Here is a 19032-nt window from a genome sequence, read left to right as displayed (position 1 = left end):
ACAGATTCCTACTGCTTTTGGAATCTATTACCCTGAGATGCCAAATGAAGGTGCCTTCGTTTTCCACCTTATTGGTAAGAAAGGTAAGAAAGAGTTCTTTTCTTGGATTCGGAACTTTGGAAGATCCTGGCACTTCCTTTCACCACTGGATGGATGTGAGATGAGACTGTGGGAACTCTCATTTTATCTGGTTCTTCTACTTTTATTTCCTTTGCTCAAGGGTGTCGGAAAGGATCAGATACCTATCTGGACTCTTAAAAGGTAGACATAAGAAAAGTACCATAGAGAAATAGCATTTTAGCACTACCCAGAGGATGATAAATTTTCTTAAAGTTTTCAGGTAATGAACTGATAAAGGCTATAGCTCTCAGATTTTTTTTTTATTTCAGGGACTAATAACCAACTTTTTATTTTATTTTATTTTTTTAACTAACTTTTTAAATGATTGTAAAGTAGTAGACCAAATCTACTGATTAGTGTCATTTCAAAGCAAAAGTTATTTTAACATCACAAACTCTAAAACAATCTTAGAATAAAGAACCTTAAAATTGTATCAACTTAGCTTCATGAAGAATATATTACAATAAACACTCCATTGTATTCAGAAAATTATAAGCTCTGTTCTTAGCATTCTTGGAGTCTAATATTTATCTAACTTTAATAAACTGTAGATAAACTTCATATATATTTTAAGATTTTATTTATTTATTCATGAGAGACACAGAGAGGCAGAGGCATAGGCAGAGGGAGAAGCAGGCTCCCCGCAGAGAGTCCAATGTGGGACTCGATCCCAGGACCCCAGGATCACAACCTGAGCCAAAGGCAGACGCTCAACCACTGAGCCACCAGGGTGCCCCCAATTTCATATATATTTTAAAAACTTTTAGAAAAGTTTCAGATTTACAGAAAAATTGGAAATATAGTATAAAAGATCTATATACCCCATATTCAGTTGCTCCTTTTATTAACATCCTATATTATGGTACATTTATCACAACTAATGAACCAATACTGAAACATCATTATTATCTAAAGTCCATACTTTGTTCAGATTTCCTTAGTTTTTACCTAAAGCCCTTTTCTCTCCCAGGATCCCATCTAGGATACAACATTATATTTAGTCATTATGTCTCCTTAGTCTCATCTTGGCTCTAACAATTTCTCAGAATTTCCTTCTTTTTTATATTCTTGAAAGTTCTGAGAACTATTGGTCAGATATTTTATAAAATGTCCTTCAATTGGGACCTCTTTTGATGTTTTCCTCATGATTATACATACTGGTGTTATGGGTTCTGGGGAGGAGGACCACAGCAAAAAAGTGCTATTCTCATTACATCATATTAAGGGTACATACTATTAACATAATTCACTGACGTTAACCATGAGCACTTTGTTGGGATACAGGTTACTAGGTTTCTCCACTGTCAAACTAGCATTTTCCCCCCATTCTCATCCTGTCCCCTTTATGATGAAGTCACTGTGTGTGTATTGTTATGCACCACTATGCTGAGTATTCCACTGAACCCATACACTGATGTGTCTATTCTACTAATGACGGACACCTGTGCTGTTTTCAGTCTGGGGCTATTATGAATAAAGCTGCTATGAATATTCTTAAGTCTTTTTGGTGAATATATTTTTTATTTCTCTTGAGTAAACACTTAAGGGTTGTTGGGCAGGTATATTTTCTTAGTTTCATAAAACAAAACTACTAACTTTTAACAAAGAGACTGTGCCATTTCTAGTGTAGCTGTAGCACAAAGTCTGAGTATTCCAGTTGCTTCATATCCTTGTCACCATTTAGTGGTATCAGAGGCTTGTTTTTAAGTAGCCTCACAGGGCTTAAACTCTTGACCCTGAGATCAAGACCTGAGCAGAGATCAAGACCTGAGCAGAGATCAAGAGTTGGATGTTTAACCAACTGAGCCACCCAGATGCCCTCAGAGTTTTTAATTTATCTTTATTTTTTCTTTTTTTTTTTTTTTTAAAGATTTTATTTATTTATTCATGATAGTCACACAGAGAGAGAGAGAGAGGCAGAGACATAGGCAGAGGGAGAAGCAGGCTCCCACTGGAGAGCCTGATGCAGGACTCAATCCCAGGACCCCAGGATCACAACCTGAGCCAAAGGCAGATGCTCAATCACTGAGCCATTTTAACCATTCCAGTGGATATATAGCAATACCTCATGTGGTTCAAATTTGCATTCTCCTGATGACAAACGATGTTGAGTGATACATATTTTAAAATAGTATGTGAATAGAAGGCTGTCTCTGAACAGACTCTTCATGGAGAATAGAAATTCTCTAATAAAAAAATTAAAACTCTGAAGTTGGGGCCTTCTACTTCCAGCCACAATGAAATTAGTAGGGATCAGATGTATTCTATCCTATAGAACTATTGAAAGGGCAGCACAGGACTGTAATCCCTGAAAGAAGGAAATTATGAAGTGAACTCTGTTCTAGTTTACTGACTGAAGCACTCTAGCCACAGCACAGGGAAAAAGAAACTAACCTGAACCCAGTGGTTTCCCTGAGTTGAGAATCTGGTGGAGGAAAAGGCAACTAAAAATCAGAGAAGAGTGATCAGAAAGGAGAGTTGCAGAGGGGAGCTCTAGAGATTGGCAGAGAGTTCTTTCATGTATGTCTTCAGCTGAGTTCTGATCAATGGATGCATTTGAGGAAATTACTCAATGTTGGGGAAAGAACCACCAGAAAGGGACAGGTAGACAATCCTTAGGACTCAAATGATTGGGGACAGTTCCTGTTCCCAGGACTCAAAATGGGGATTGGTAGAGTATTCAGAAGGGTATTTCCTCACTGGTAGGTAAAAATTAGCACCAAGTTAAAAGCTGCTCTTTGCCCCTGTCTTAACAGCAAATCAAAAGAATCAAGTGTCTCCTAGGTTTCCTAGTAACTTAGCTGCATCCCAGAAAAAAGCTCAGGAATATTTAAAGAAATACAAAAATATTCAGTACCCACAAAGGCTAAATTCAGTGTTTGCCATCCAAAGAGTTTCAAGAAGGCAAATAAAGTAGAAAATATGAACCACAATGAGAAGAAAAATTAATCAATACACACAAGGTCCAGGGATCCCTGTGTGGCTCAGCAGTTTAGCACCCGCCTTCGGCCCAGGGCGTGATCCTGGAGTCCTGGGATCGAGTCCCACGTCAGGCTTCCTGCATGGGGCCCACTTCTCCCTCTGCCTGTGTCTCTGCCTCTCTCTCTCTCTCTCTCTCTCTATCATGAATAAATAAAATTTAAACACACACACACACACAAAGTTCCAAAGTGAGACAGAAAATGAAAGAAATTGGGGCACCTGGTGGCTCAGTTGGTTAAGCATCCAACTTTTTATCTCATCAGGGTCATGAGTTCAAGCCCCTTGTTGGGATTCATGCTAGGTGTGGAACCTACTTAAAAAAAAAAATTACCAGACCAATACATTGAATCAATTATTATAAATTATATTCTGTATTTTCAAGAAAGTATAAACCTGTTAAAGAGAGACATGTAGGAAATAACCAAATTGAACTTCTAGAGATTAAAAAAAGGACCCAAGATGAAAAATACAATGGATGACTTAAGCACCAGATTAGAAACTATAAAAAAAAATTAGTCAGCTTCAAGACATAGCCATAAAAACTATCCAAAATAAACACAGGAAAAATCACCTAAACAAAACAGTGCCAATGAGTTGTGAAATAAATTCACCTTTTAAAAAATAACAAAAAGTTTTTTGGTGCTTTACAATCAGCAAATTAGATTAATAATTACAAACATGGTACTTCTAAAGTGGTACTCTAAGTGACAAAACCAGAAAGTGCTCTTCCACTTAAAATGTGAAAACTAAAATCCCCTCCATCTGCCAAGAACTCTCAAGCAGAATCAATACTTAAAAGAGGCAAAGAAAACTATTATCAAATTTATTGCATGTCTGATCACATAATTGAAAAATCTTTATGCATGATCTAGAGCTAGTACTTAACATTTTATTGAACCATCCTAACTTTAAGAATTGAACACTCTTTTCAACACCTTTTTCTGCAAAAGAGCTGTCAAAAAAATTGTAAAATCCAACAATGCATTGCAACCGCATTTTGATTTCTTTTCTCAAAATGGAAAAACCAGTCAAGTCTTTAACTTGACCTGAGATGAAAACCTGGTGATCTAAGAACCTCAACAAATTCAGTACAAGAAATTTAAGAAAATTGTAACAACAAGGATCATCACATTAAAACTGCCAGAGATGAGTACTTTTTCATGTGCTTTATGGTCAACTGTGAAGTCTCTATTTAAATTTCTTGCTCTGTCCTTAATCTTTTCTTTTCAGTAACTGTTTATATATCATCCTGAACACCAGTCCTCTGTCTCGTTTCACAAGTATTCTAATCTCAAACTATGACGTGTCTATTTTCTTAACAGGTTTTTTGATGAGAAATTTTTAATCTGTATGAAATCTATTTTATCACTAAAACAAATTTTATGATTGTTGTTTACATACTAAGAAACCTTTGCCCATCCCTAAAATGACCAAACTATTCTTATAACTTCCTCTAAAAACTATATGGTTTTAGCTTTTAAAATGAGGTATGTGGTCTCTCTTGAATTCAATTTTGTGTGTAGTCTGAGGTACTATAGACTACAAATGAAAGATTGAGGTTCACTTTTTAAAATGTGGATATCTCATTATTCTAGTACCAAGAGTTGAAAAGACTCTGCTTTTTCCATTGTTGCAATGGTACTCCTTTAATATTTCACTAAATTAAAAAAACTTTAAATGATTAAAGTTTGAAAAATAGGGATGCCTGGGCAGCTTGCTGTTTAAGCATCTGCCTTCGGCTCAGGGCGTGATCCTGGGGTCCTCGGATTGAGTCCCATATTGGGTTCCCTGCATGGGCTCCCTGCTTCTACCTCTGCCTATGCTCTGCCTCTCTCTCTCTTTCTCTGTCTCTCATGAATAAATAAATAAAATCTTTAAAAATAAATAAAATTTGAAAAATAAAATTTTGGGTTTTTCCTACAATTCAGTTTTTTTCTCTGATGTTGATACTCAATTTCAACAGACCATTCAGTTGCCAGAGTATCAACTTTAGACATAAGCCACTTATCAAAACCAGTACATCAAAAAAAAAAACAAAAAACAAAAAAACCGGTACAGCGACCATTTACTATAATGATAGAAATTTAAATATGTGGAAAAAAGTTACAGTTCATGCTCTGAGGAAACGTTAAAAATATATACATAAAGGGGAGCCCCGGTGGCGCAGCAGTTTAGCGCCGCCTGCAGCCCGGGGTGTGATCCTGGAGACCCGGGATCGAGTCCCACATCAGGCTTGTTGCGTGGAGCCTGCTTCTCCCACTGCCTGTGTCTTTGCCTCTCTCTCTGTGTCTCTATGAATAAATAAATAAAAAATCTTAAAAAAATATACACATAAACACAGAGTAATTCCTGTAACTTATCATTGCTCCTTAAAGTAATTCTACTAACGAAACTAGTTTCGTTTGTTTAGTCTTTTAGAATTTTCTATTCATAAATATAAATTGTTTCACTAGAATTACAGAAAGAAAAATGCATTCTAAATAAAATAGATGTTAAAGCTAATTTTTGTAAAGAACTATTTTAAAAAATACATCTCTTTCATTTTTAATACTTCAGCAGTGGGTACACTTGATTTACTCAAATTGTGTTATAACATTTAAAATTTTGCTAAGATGCTATTAATCAAATTTGTCCTCAGCCATGTTACCCTTTGTTAATTACCTCTGTGTAACAGATTATCTGACAGATAAAAGAACTGGTGGGCAAAATTTGTCTGCCAAGTGGACATACCATATTGCTCCAGGGTCCTGTAACTCATTTAAAATCCTTTGAGTCTTTAAAAGTTCTACTAAAATAAAATGTAAACATGTCTGAATTAAGTTAAAAAGCACTTGACAGAAAAACTATAACAAGCAGACTCAGATTATATTTCTTACATGCTTTACTGTTCATTGGCAAACAAGCAGCATATAATGCCTATAATCCTTTCTGTACAATACACCGAATCGGAAATATAATACTGTTTATCTTTTCAAGTATTTCGTTAGTGAGCACACAAATAGCAAAGTCCAAGCAATCGAGGTGTTTTGTCAACAAATAAACTACAGGGATCATAAGAAAAAAAAAAAAAACAAAAAACCCACTATGAAGGGTCTTACTTCCTACAAGTCAGTCATTACTCCAATTACTTTCTCAGTGAGGCTTTCTCTCAATGCTCTGCTTAAAATTTTACTTTATCCCTATCCTCCATCTTCATATTCTTTCTCCCTTCCCTGATTCCTCCCCAATCTCCACTTATTAGATCACTAACATCTCCTACATTCGACTCATATTCATTTAGTTGCATTCCTGAACCAGACTCTAAGCTCCTTGAGGGGAAGAATTTTGAGGTTTTGTTCACTGTTGTATGTAGGGTAGTTTCTGGAATATTATAGATACCAAATAAATATTTACTGAATGAATAATTAAAAGAGTACAAAGCAAAATGTTTCTGAAAAAAACACTTGGTGAAGTTATTTCCAAGGAAAAGTGAATGTCCTCTAACCTGATCTGTGACTGCTCCTGAAGCCAAAAATTGCTATTCATTTTTCTCATGCTAACACACACAAAAAATTGATACCAGCTGTAAAAATATATAGCCATACATTTAATGTAAATTTTTTTATTTTATGATAAAACTGAGGTCAAAAGTGATGATACTTCAATTCTATTTAATTAGTAGAGGTTGAACACTTAGTAAGTGCAAAAAATAGCTAACTGAAGGCAGCAATGGGATATTTCTTGATTATTAAACTAACATTCTTTCCATAAAATTATATTGTTTCTTCATTTAAGACGATGAATAGGTCTTCTGCCAAGTGAGAGAAAGGAGGGGAGTAACCATATACAGGGAATTATAAGGGGAAAAGAAACATTTCAACAATGAAATAGAAAATACACACTCTGAATCACTAAAGAGAGGCCCACCCAACATAATAGTTTGTAGCTAAAAAGAAAGGAGTTCAATTTTAACATAAAATAAGCATATGGACAAGCTATATCTGGTTTTTCTTTTTTCTTAGGAAGAAAAAAAAAAAGACTAAGTAAAATTTTTACCACTTTAAAGAAGAGAAAGGTTAACATTAGTTTTGTGATCATCCTTAGTGTCCATGTCAGAGTTATCATGGCACATAACCAGCTCAGTTATGAAGCCAGGGTACAGACATAATGAGACAAGTAGGAGTTAAAAGACAATATTGTAGAAATATCTGAGATACTGGGCTCATGGTCTCAGATCATAATTGTGTTTAAATCTGATTCTTTAGGCCACCTAAAGGTCTGTGAAGATGTGGGATGATCTACATTCAAAAATCACTTAGTTTTATTTTGCTGAATAGAGCCATATACCATGATAGACCATTTTCAATTATGAGATGGCTCAGAAAGTGTGTTTGAATTCAGAGAATGTTGAGACCCTATGCTTTTCAGTACTGAGAATTTAATCTTTCATTTGAAAGAATAAAATCTATCCAGTGAAGTTCCAATTATAGATTTCATAATGAATTCTACTTATTGCTTCCTGGACCTATCAATTCCATTAATGGATGAATATCTGTTCTGAATCATAACTCAAGAAGAAATGTCACTATTTTACCAATGATATTTATATCAGAAACAATAAGACAATGAGCCCATTCTGCTTGGATGCGTTGGTCATTTAAGCATAGCAATTGGAATTCTGGGGAAAATGCCAAAGATAATCAAAATGCATACGGATATTAAGATAAAATTATATGCTTTTCATTTCAGACACATCAATGGGGGTAGGAGGGAGAATACAGCTTGGATTTTTATCATGTAATGGGCAGGGAATTGGGGGGGACAGGAATCAACATATTGTCAAAAGCAATTCCACAAATCATATGAAACAAGATTATAAGGATTCCTAGTTAATTTAACAAAAATATAAAATAACTGATCTATGAAGCACTTATTTATATTGACTAGAGCCCAACATAAATAATAAAAGAATTCTACTGGCCTAAGAATATTAAAATATTATTTGGAATCATTTTGCTATATATATATAAAATATATATATATATAAAATTATGTTGTACATCTAAAGCAAATACAATGTTATATGTCAATTATATCTCAATTAAAAAATATTATTTGATTTACAGAAAGTATAAACCCTTTACACTCAGAAACAAAATTTGTATACATAGACAAGATGCTTAAATAAACCAGTTAGTAGTTACAACCATCATATTCTTCAAATTTGTTTGGAAAGGCTAAAAAAAACCTAAACCAAACCCATTACTTAAATTAATGTGCAGTTTGAACAAGTTCACAGTACACTTAGGGAGAATTCAAGTCTAAAAAGAGTGAATCAATAGTATTTTAGAAATGCAGGTTATTTCATCCAATAATAAATTCTATGCCTCCCCCTGCCCCACCCTATATAATACCATGGTACAATCTTTGAAACTCAAAATAATAACTTAAATTATAGTTTTAAAAACATAGCTCTTCAATAAAAATGGTTTTATAAGTATCAGGTGAAGTTCTTTTCAAATCCAACATGTGAGAACTTTCACATACAAAATAAATATCATGCTTTGCTATAATCTTATTAAAAGACACTTATTTTAGTGGATGCTGTTATCTCAAGATGTATTTGGAATGTTCCTTTTGGAAATACACATGAACTACCATTAGGCTATATTAACAATTCATATCAACCAGAGTTTTATCCAAATTAAGCACTTATTACTCACTCATATTTAGAAATGTCAGCTAATTCCACAATACTTAATCTATACCAAAAGACAGGAACTTGCTGTACTGCGATTATTCAAATGAATGTGAACCACAAACCTTGAAATTCCAAAAGAGATTCAAAATTTCTTTCAATAGTGACAATAGCACTGAAACCATAGCACTAACATATAGCCTCTCAAGAACATTCAATGGAAGAATGTTTATCTATAAATTCTGCTATTTGTTGAAAAAGGAAACAGACTTTATTTATCCCTTATATTCATTCCCTTTATAACTGAAGCTCTTAATTTGGGGTTTTAGATAAACAAAGCATCAAAAACATTTTTAGATCTTTTTTCACTTCCTATGAATTTTTCATTCAAGTTACCTTCAATTTCATTCTGTAAAAAAAATTATTAACATTTCTTATTCTAAACACCATAAACCTAAACGAATTCCTATTTACCATGGGTTTAAATGATTCCTGTAGATTTGGTTAGCGGGAAAAGTTCTGTTTTTTGAAAATGACAGAAAAACAATTTTAATTTGGGAGAAATCATCCCAAGTACTTATAAAATCCTAAGCAGTCTCACACATAGGTAACACAAATAAATTGCTTGATCTGATGAACTTTCAAAACATATTTTAATCTCATTCCAAAAAGAAAGAAAATTTCTAGATACAAACACATCTCATTCAACCACATTTAATATACATTCAACAACTTAAAATATAAGGATCCAATATTTTCACCTTTTATAATCTCAATATATTATATATTTAATATATAATATATACAATACATACAGGTAGTCAGCAGGATTAAAGTAAATTTTTAAAAGTCTGATCAATGTTGATAAATATCTTTAGACTAATAAAAGAACTATATTTAGGATCACAGAATAAAATATGGGAGTTCCAAGCCTATTAGCAAGATTGCAAATGTTCATATAGCCAATCATATTAAAAGATCCCTCAAATTGGATAGAATACATTTTAAAACAATATTCTTGCTACTCTCAAGCAGCAGTACTTGTAGATATTAAGCATGTACATCTCCATAAAATTTAAAATTACTATGCAGCTTTCTTTACTGTAATATACAGTAGCTATTTCGTCCTTTCTGTTGGATTTTGCTATTGTTGTTTGAAGAGTGACTAACATACTACCAACAGAAGTGATTTTAGCTCCTTTCCCTCCCCCAAAGCATGGCTCAGTTTGAAGATTGTTCTATAGGCAGCCAATATGAATATTAACAGTACCTTTATACCATTAAGAGCAATCAATCAATAAGTGGAGTCAAATGAGAAGTTTCAAAGACTGCTGGAGGTTTCTGTAAACCAAGGTAATCAAAAGTATTACCCCTGTAGATAGCCCTCTCACATTAGTTAATACAAGGAGTTAAAATTCCAATGCCACAGTATAGCAGTTAATAATCTACTCTGTAATTTTAAATATTATACCATTGATTCACCCTGAGAATACAGAGGAAGCATTTAAAACAAAATATTCTGATATGTTTTTTTTTCCTTTGTATTTGCTTTCTTCTGGTTTCCGACAGCACAAATATTTCAATTTCGAGTGTGACTTGGATATCCGTTTTTGTTAATTAAGATTCATGCCACAGTCAGATACTGGTGATAGAAAAGCCCAAAAAGGCTTGTAGAAAAGAGACAAGCAGCAATCCACCAGGTCAGAAAAGACAGAAGTCCTCGAAAAAGCAGAGGAGTGAAAATATTTTTTAAGCTGCTCAGTGCCACTGTTATTTGTGTAACAGTTACCTTCATCTTCCCATCAGCAGATGGTAATTCAGAGGAAACAGAATTGGAGGGTAGAGTATTATCCACTGGCAAGGTAGAGCTAGATTCTGGATAAATCCCCCAGGAATGATTACCTAGAAAATTCAAGACACAAGTAAAACTTGAAGAGTAACAATTCCAAGGCTTCTAATTGAAACGAAAATCTTTAACATATACTTGAAATTAAAAACAAGAAATTTAGTAGCATAACAAACTATTTCCTATTGAAAATGAAGTAACATAGAGTTTCTACATACCCGGTTTAAAAAAAAAAAAAAAAAGTCATTTAATTTGATTAGACTACAAGCTGGTCTTATATCAGTAAAAGTAGAGATAAAAGTCTAATTTACTTTTAATTAGCTGCACTAAAACCTGGTAAAATAATAATAACAATTTTCTCCCTTGTAGAATACATTAATCAACTACCTCTACTGGAATGACAGGGAAAGACTCAGTAACTTCTTAGAAATCTTTTCTACCTTTAGAATATCAGAATAAATTTCTTTCTCAGAAACTATCTATGATTTCAATGTGAGAGACTATTAATAGCTTCCAAAAGTTTTTCATCATATATTTTCCTATGTTGGATAGGATATGAGTCACATAATTTATAACTGAGCTACCTCTTTATGTTCCATAGATTCCTAAAGGCCATTTACATCTATCATCATCTATGGTATCTACAAAGCCCACCCAAATAATACATTTAGTTCCTTTGGGCTTCTTAAACCCCCACACTGGCTGACTGCCTGATCTCAGCAAAGGGAAATGATCAATACAGTAATAGACAGTTCTCGAATAACACAACACAGGAACTTGATAGTTTAGTGAACAGATTTATATGAGAACTTTGTTCTTCTGCTGAAAAATCTTTATCCTGTCAATATCTAAAGTAGAACTCACCAAAGGACCCTGCAATTCATATAAGTATACAATTACCTTATAATAACTGAAATGTCAGGCATTAGCAAAATCTTTTATAATCCTTTTTACAATACAAAATAAATAAGACTAAGAGTGCTCACTCAAGTTACTCAGTAAATTTGGGGATTAATCTTTAGCAGACAGCTCCTATATATAAAGCATAATATTATTAGAACTATATGGACCTGAGTTTTCAAAATCAATATTATGAATCAACTTTTAAAAGTTTACCATATTTCTTCTTAAAACTTTTAAAGAAAACAATTTTAAGAAGCATACTGCTTTGTAGGTAACAAAAAGCATTATTCATTATAGGTAGAAAGTAAAACAACGTATTTCCCAGTTACCAGGGCAGGCCTACCTAGTGTTTTCAAAAGCAGAGTTGTGTGAAGCAGCATTACCAGAGGTGCCACATACTGCAGGGCAATGACACAAAGGTAATAAAAGACTCGAGCCACCTGCAACCAAAAGCATTTTTAAGTGACATGTTATGAGTGAATTAAACTTTCATATAATTGTCAAAATGAATTGCTTAAGAGATAGGTAATCCCATCATGTGAAGGAAGCTAAATGCTATTAAGTTTGCACTTCATTATAAATGACTCCAAACTGACTTCAGGAAGGCTTAGTTTGAAGACAAGTTTTTAAATGTGAAAATATTAAAATAAATTCTTTGAAAATAGTTAAGTGGTTAATATAAATTGGAGAAAATAACCACTTAAATTCAATTAGTATATTCACTTACATTTCAAATATAAAACAAAATGCTTGTATCTCTAGACAGACACCACAAACATCAAACTAAATAAAAATGAGTCATAAACCCCTAGTAAATAAAAACATTAAATCTCTATTCTATATGAACATATTCAACTAAAATCTGAGGTAAAATTATACAGAATGAAAATACGTAAGATAAAACAAAGTGTCTAAATCTTTTTTTTTAAAGTGTCTGAATCTTAATGAACACCCCTGACTATGAAAGACAGTGAAGAATAAAGTACCCAAAACCAAATTTTGAAAAAAGACATGATCAGATTATACAGATCCAGTTAACTATAATGGTGGATGGATTCCTAGCCCTTTCCTTCTCTGAAATTCCCATTAAGTTATTTACATTTTATGTTCAAATACTTCGAATAATGTCACATGGAATCAAGTTAGTCACTAAAACTAATATTTCCTACCTCGTAAGTCTTAAAGGCTAGACAATATATTGTAATGTCTTCCAAATCAATGTGGGGGAGGGGGGGTGTCTCATTTAGCAACAGTAGATATACCACAGCACTGCAACCCAAACTATATGATACTTTAAGTACTAAGGCAGGAAGAGGACCTGAGACTGTTTGTTCACTTAGCACCAAAATCAGATCAAGATCTCTTCAGTATCTTTCAATTTAGGATTATGCCATTTATTTAACATCAAGAGTACTATGGGATAAAATTACTATTAAGGGAAGTTAAGGAATGCCCGGGTGACTCAGTGGTTGAGAGTCTGCCTTCAGCTCAGGATGTGATCCTGGAGTACTGGGATTGGGTCCTGCATCGGGCTCCCTGCATGGAGCCTGCTTCTCCCTCTGCCTGGGTCTCTGCTTCTCTCTCTGTGTCTCTCATGAATAAATAAATAAATGCTTTTAAAAAAACAGTAAGGGAAGTTAAATGCTTTGTTTTCTTACAATACAGTGTTTGCTATTTTTCAGTGACTACAGTATGAAGCTTACCATTTTCTGTAGCTCAACTGTACTTATTCGCCCTGCTTCTTTCTTCATTTGATCCACACATTTCTGGGCTAAGTTTAAGTAAGCTTGTAGGTGACTGCGCATCATGGCCAACCGCAAAGCACACAGCAGGATTATTAACCAGAGTCGCAGAGTATCGAATGTCGCTTCTGTCATTCTACAGATCAAAAAGTTGATATGGTGCTCTCAAAGACCAAAATACATTAACATCTAGTTATATGTGTCAGTGTTCACCATATAAAATATATGATACCTATATTTAGTTACAATTGGAGATATAAAACAAAAGTATCCCACACTATACTACACTTTCTATATAATACTTTTGACTTGTATAATAGAACTAGAAAGATAATGTACCTACCACGAAAGAATACTAGTAACAGATATCTAGAAGAAACGTGTAGAGGATACATGGGGTCCTTTTCTCTATCTACCCTCCTTCATGAAAAAAAAAAAAAACTGGTTGTAAAATGAAGAGAAGCTGAAAGCTCTTACACTGGAAAGCAGGAGAAAGAAGGAAACTATAGGAGACTGTCTTTGGAACTATCAAGTGAACCACATGCATAGAATTTTGTCTGATTACAAAGATATTTGAATAAATCTCTCACTCTGCTGAGTTCCTGACTGGGATCCTAGGAAAACCAGTAATTCTGATATATTAATGAAGAAATTGGTCTCAGATTTCTCTCCAACGAGTCACTTAACCTATGAGCTCAAGCTGCCTCAGTTATGAGCAATTCCTCAAGACTAAAATGAGGATTCCAGGTAGAAGATGTACCCTTATGACTTTTTTCCCAGTTGACTGGAGAGGGATCCTTAAAGGAATTTAGGAAGCAGAGGTAATTTCTGATGTCCTTTCGTGGCTTAATGTTTTTAAAAGACCATGGTTTCTCCTTTGATAAAAGCTAACACCACGAGTAATTTGAAAGCAACAGTTAGACCATGCTCCGTACCTATTCTAATCTCTAGCATACATCAGGCGCTTAATAGGACAGTTGAAATGTGTGAAATTACTTTTAAAAACACTGGGAATCTGTCAAGTTAAAATTATCATTAAGACTTACTTGTGTGGGGGAAAAACATTACAGCTTCAATGAATACTTCCCTAGTTCAATAAGATTAACTTAAAAAAAAAAAAAAAGTCATGGTCATCACTGATTATATACTCCAAGACAAATCTGTACCAGGATCTAAAAGAAATACATAATATAAAATGTATACTGTGGAGTCAATGACTAGTCAAGGTTTTCTACTTTAATTTTGACAAGGCAAAGCAGTGAAAGAAACATTGATTAAGCATTTACTTCCAGCTGGTTGCATTACATGCATTCTTTCATTTAATTCCAATGATAACTTTGTGAGGTAGATACTATTATCTTCATTTTCCAGATGGGGAAACAGAGGCTCAGTGAAGTTAAATCATCTCCCTCACATGACAGTTTCAGTGAGATCAGAAGTAGGGTTTGAACCAGCTTTGTCTGAATCTTTCTATTACTTTCTATTACTTATGGAACATAGTTTCATAAGGTTAATGAGTTAATATATCAAGTATAGTTATTAGCACCTTTTAATAAATTGTTTCTGTGTTTCCTTACTATCTTCTTCTGTTAAAAAGGAAAATATGACCTAATATTAGATAATAATGGTAAGGCATTATTTTTAATTTGATAGGGATGATGATAATACTATGCCAGAAAATGTCCTTATTTCTTAGAGGTGAATACTCATGTACTTAGGGATGAATATGTTAGATCCCTAATTCACTTGAAAAACTACTACATCAAACAAAACAAAACAAAAGTGAAGTAAATATGGAAAATACTAGCAACTCTTATGCTAGTAAGACTGAATATGAGTATCCATTTATACTACTCATTTTATCTTCCGTAATTTTCACAATTAAGGAAAAAAAAAAGAACGGCAAAAAGTATATTAAAAATAGGCCCCCAAACACAATAATGTCAGATAGCAACTGGACATTAAGAGAGAAGACAGAAAATCTTACAAGTGTACAAGATAACATCAGTGTGGATTAATGATCATTCACATTCATTAAGGAAGATCATGAAAAGGTCAAATGATGATTTGTAGCTTCAGTTTTAGAACACATCTTTTAGCATTTCTATTAATGCTTAAAAACACAGTATCAAAAAAAAAAACCAGTATCCTAATATTATCGTTAAAAAACTTAAATATAGTATATACCATTTTGGAAAGCAGTTTTGATTCTCTAAGGAAACAAAAATCAGCCCTCAAATACCCATACTTACAAAGGGACACTTTCTTTACCCAATGGTGGGTTCATAATGTAGTCTTTGGTGATTGGTTTTACCCACAGCAGAACCATAAATAAAGGAGCCAAGAAGTTGATATGAAGCAATGTTCTGAAAGTATGTAAGAAATAAATATAAAAACCAAGGAACAAAATACATTAATACATTAAACTTGGAATTTACAAAATGAAGACAGAAACTTATTTTCAGTATTCTGTATTAAGGTACTACTGTCATCATTATTTTCTATTTATCATTATTACTCAACACTGATTTGAGCCCCTGCAAAACTACCTCATTATCTGAATTTTTCAAATGAGAACATTTAGATTCAGGAAAGTTAAATGACTTGCTCATGGCAATATTACAGGTTAAAGGCAGATATAGCACTAAAGTCTAACAGTGTTCAGTTCTATTCTAGTGTTAACAATCCCCTACTACATCCCTGATTTGATAACACAGGTACCTAAATGACTAACTTAACACAGTCAATGAATCCAATGGATTGTCAGTACACAGGCATCATCTTTTGATACTTTTTCAGTGCAAGCTAAAACAAAGTGCCTCCTCATTAAATATAAGTAAGAGTCAGTGATTATTAGCAAGGTCCACTAGAAGGCATATGGCACATGGAACCTACTACAACAGCTTATAACTAAGGAAACTTTCAATATGCAATGATCATGTATACTGTTTTAATAACACTGTTAAAATTATAAATGATTCATATATTTTTATTTCTTCATGAAGTATTATGAAGTTCATTTCCCTATCCTATACATACCAAGAAAATGTACATACTCCAGAAAGGCAATATACTGAATACACCAAAAGGTTTTAGGTTTGAGTTATAATTTCACTGTTAGTTATTGTCCCAAGTTTGTACCCTACAAAGATAGATAACTGGTAAAGACTGTTCTTATTTTAGAAAAGAGAATCCTTCTATTTTACCATGTTCTGTTTTCATGATCAATCACAGTGAAGGGCTAAACTGGAGGATTTTAAATACACACGCATACACGCGTACACACACATTTCAAAATCTTCACTACAGTGCAAATGACTGTGATCCATGTGAGGCAAACAGGGCTGCGTCAGAAAACCATGAACACCTGACAGGGAACGGTGGAACTTTGGTTCTAAGCTCTGGCATTAAACAGGACTAATGCCTGGGCACGGGGCTGAGGGAAACATTGTCCTTTGTGCCAATCATGCTAGTCTCACAACAGAACAAGCTTGCCCACACTCCTATATCACGGCAGAGTGCTACAACACAGTCAGGAGTTGCAACAAACTGAAAATAAAGCTCCAAACCCCAAAAGGAAAAAATCTTAAAAAGAAGCTATGTTTTACTGTAAAGAAAACTAAGATGTGCCCCCTCCCAATCCCAAACCACTACTAAATGCTTTAAATGTTTTTATAAAGTGATTCTTTCATCCCCCAGCCTGGGTAAACCACCGGGTGCGGGGGAAGAAAGCAGCAGTATTAGGTATGCAGTGTTGCTAGGGAACACTCTAGTATCAAGGAGCAGCCCACAGCGGTTTCAGTAGCTGGTGAAGGGCTCCCCTCCACCCACCCTTTCAGCTTATTTAAATCCTAACACTGGGGTTAGTGGACTGAAGTGTGTGTGCAGAGAGGAGGGGTAGAAACAGGTTTTGTTTTAAAAGAAGCCATTAGAGAGATGGATGGATGTTGGGAGAAAGACAGGATGCAGCCAAGAGCATGCTGAGTAAAAGGAGGGGGGAAAAAAAGAGGGATGAAGAAGTGGGTACTGGGAGGTGAGAAGAAGTAGGCACACATGCAAACACGTGTGCATGCACACACAAACACAACATGTAGAAAAATGGAGGGAAGGAAAAACAGAAAAAGATTCAAAATTAAAGGAAAATGACATAGGTAAGAGATAAGTAAGAATATAAAGACCAGAGAATCAGCATCATTAAATACAGGGCTTTAAGGGCAGAAATGTTAAAAATGATCACTCAAAGAAACTCAAAGATAATATATACATAAATCAAAATGGAATATTCTCAACTTGAGCTTCTACTGCAAACATAAAGACAAGATGGAAATTTGGGTCTGGATATGAATTGAAAGATATAAACCTGTCGTTCTGCTAAGGTGTCTAACATCAACAAAAAATATCTATAGCAACCACAAAGAATGTAGTAAATGAGCTTTGAACTATATGCAGGGATTCAAATAGGAGTTCTCCATTTGATAATTAAAATAGAATTTGGCAGTTAAAAGTAATCTATGATATTCAATACTGTACAGTAGCAGCAATTCCCAAATAATGTATGAATTTAACAAAATCTCATAAACAGATCAATTTAGAAAAACATACATTTCTTATGCATAGAGTGAACTTTCAAACCATTTTTAAATAAAAAAATAAGATTTACATACAATTTAAATATTTTTTAAAAAACTGTTGATTTAAGAGAATTTCCATAGATCCTTTGTTCAGTTGTAGAGATTACAGTATCATAAACCCTGACTTCTGAGTTAAAAAGAACATAAATACTGGTATTTCCATTTCTTAACAAGTAAAAAAAGAAATTTAGTAATTGATGTATGTTTTTAATCACAGGACTTAAAATTTAGAAGTGAATAAAAGACACCTGCTTATAGAAGAGGAAGTAGTGTGACATCAAATGGTTATTAATTTTCAATACAATAATTATTTCATTACAATAATATACCTTCATTAAGATGGAAAACATATATTTATCTGCATGTGCTTATGTACATTTTCCGCTTACTGTGTAATTTTTTCTGTTGCCAAATTCAGGGCATCCAGATGCATTTGAGCCAGTCGTAATCCAGGAAATGTCAAAAAAGCCCCAATGAGTGAACAGAAAATAGCCAGGAAAAATTTGAAAGTAAGTTTTGAAACAGGACCCCTATAAATAAAAATTAAAAAAAAAAAAAAAAAAGACAGTAAGTTCTGTAAGTCAACTTTCTGGGAATTTCCTTTCCTCTAATCAATTACTTTATAAACCACAATAATAACAATAACAAAAACTAAGTGAGCTTTTACAAAAAGACTGCTTTTACTCAATTATTGATAAAGGATATTGGTGAAGTGTAAACTAAATCAGGCATCTCTAGCCATACGGGTAACAACCCAACCTGCATATTAAACACAGAATTTGATATATGACTCAGGTATTAATTTATTTAATCTCTGGAATTAAATCAAATAAAAGCAAATCCAAATAGGAATTCTATGAAACATACTGTCTTTATACGTATGTAAAAATTACAAGTGAGGATACTTCTAAAAGTCCTACTTTAAAAAGGAATTCTTTTCAAGGATTAAAAACACAAAGCCACTTATAATAAATGCTGTTTTACGAAAAACGAAAAAATTTAAACTTAAGTGATAATATTTTTAAAAACTTACTGAGATTCTAAACCTTGCTTTTCAAGAAACTGCATCGCACTATCTGAAAAATTTGTAAAACCTGCAGGGAAAAAAAAATTCTTAATACAGAATCTTTC

At 33.6% G+C, this 19032-nt stretch overlaps 1 protein-coding gene and 1 long non-coding RNA gene across 17 annotated transcripts in view; one reads left to right on the top strand and one right to left on the bottom strand.

Annotated features, from left to right (window-relative positions):
• The window catches only part of LOC140613975 (uncharacterized), a 60733-nt gene that overhangs the window by 21064 nt on the left and 20637 nt on the right, over nt 1-19032 (top strand). The window contains exon 2 of one of the 2 annotated variants that reach the window (XR_012014888.1): nt 5-83. This is a non-coding gene — a long non-coding RNA (uncharacterized lncRNA). Of the gene's footprint in view, nt 1-4; nt 262-19032 lie in introns of both variants that reach the window. The other variant, XR_012014889.1, reaches the window with a different exon arrangement.
• Nucleotides 9414-19032, bottom strand: part of TMEM161B (transmembrane protein 161B) — a 68248-nt gene continuing 58629 nt past the window's right edge. For all 15 annotated transcript variants that reach the window (XM_072792554.1, XM_072792489.1, XM_072792509.1 and 12 more), the window contains 6 exons: nt 18935-18995; nt 18291-18431; nt 15523-15636; nt 13232-13406; nt 11872-11968; nt 9414-10681 (listed from right to left, as the gene is read on the bottom strand). In XM_072792554.1, the coding sequence (XP_072648655.1) occupies nt 10404-10681; nt 11872-11968; nt 13232-13406; nt 15523-15636; nt 18291-18431; nt 18935-18995 (866 nt within the window). In that variant the 3' untranslated portion in view covers nt 9414-10403. The remainder of the gene's footprint in view (nt 10682-11871; nt 11969-13231; nt 13407-15522; nt 15637-18290; nt 18432-18934; nt 18996-19032) is intronic.

The sequence above is a fragment of the Canis lupus genome, chromosome 2 (genome assembly GCF_048164855.1).
Source record: "Canis lupus baileyi chromosome 2, mCanLup2.hap1, whole genome shotgun sequence".
Taxonomy (NCBI): domain Eukaryota; kingdom Metazoa; phylum Chordata; class Mammalia; order Carnivora; family Canidae; genus Canis; species Canis lupus.
Note: the sequence above shows the minus strand (reverse complement) of the source record. Positions and strands in the feature narration are given on the sequence as shown.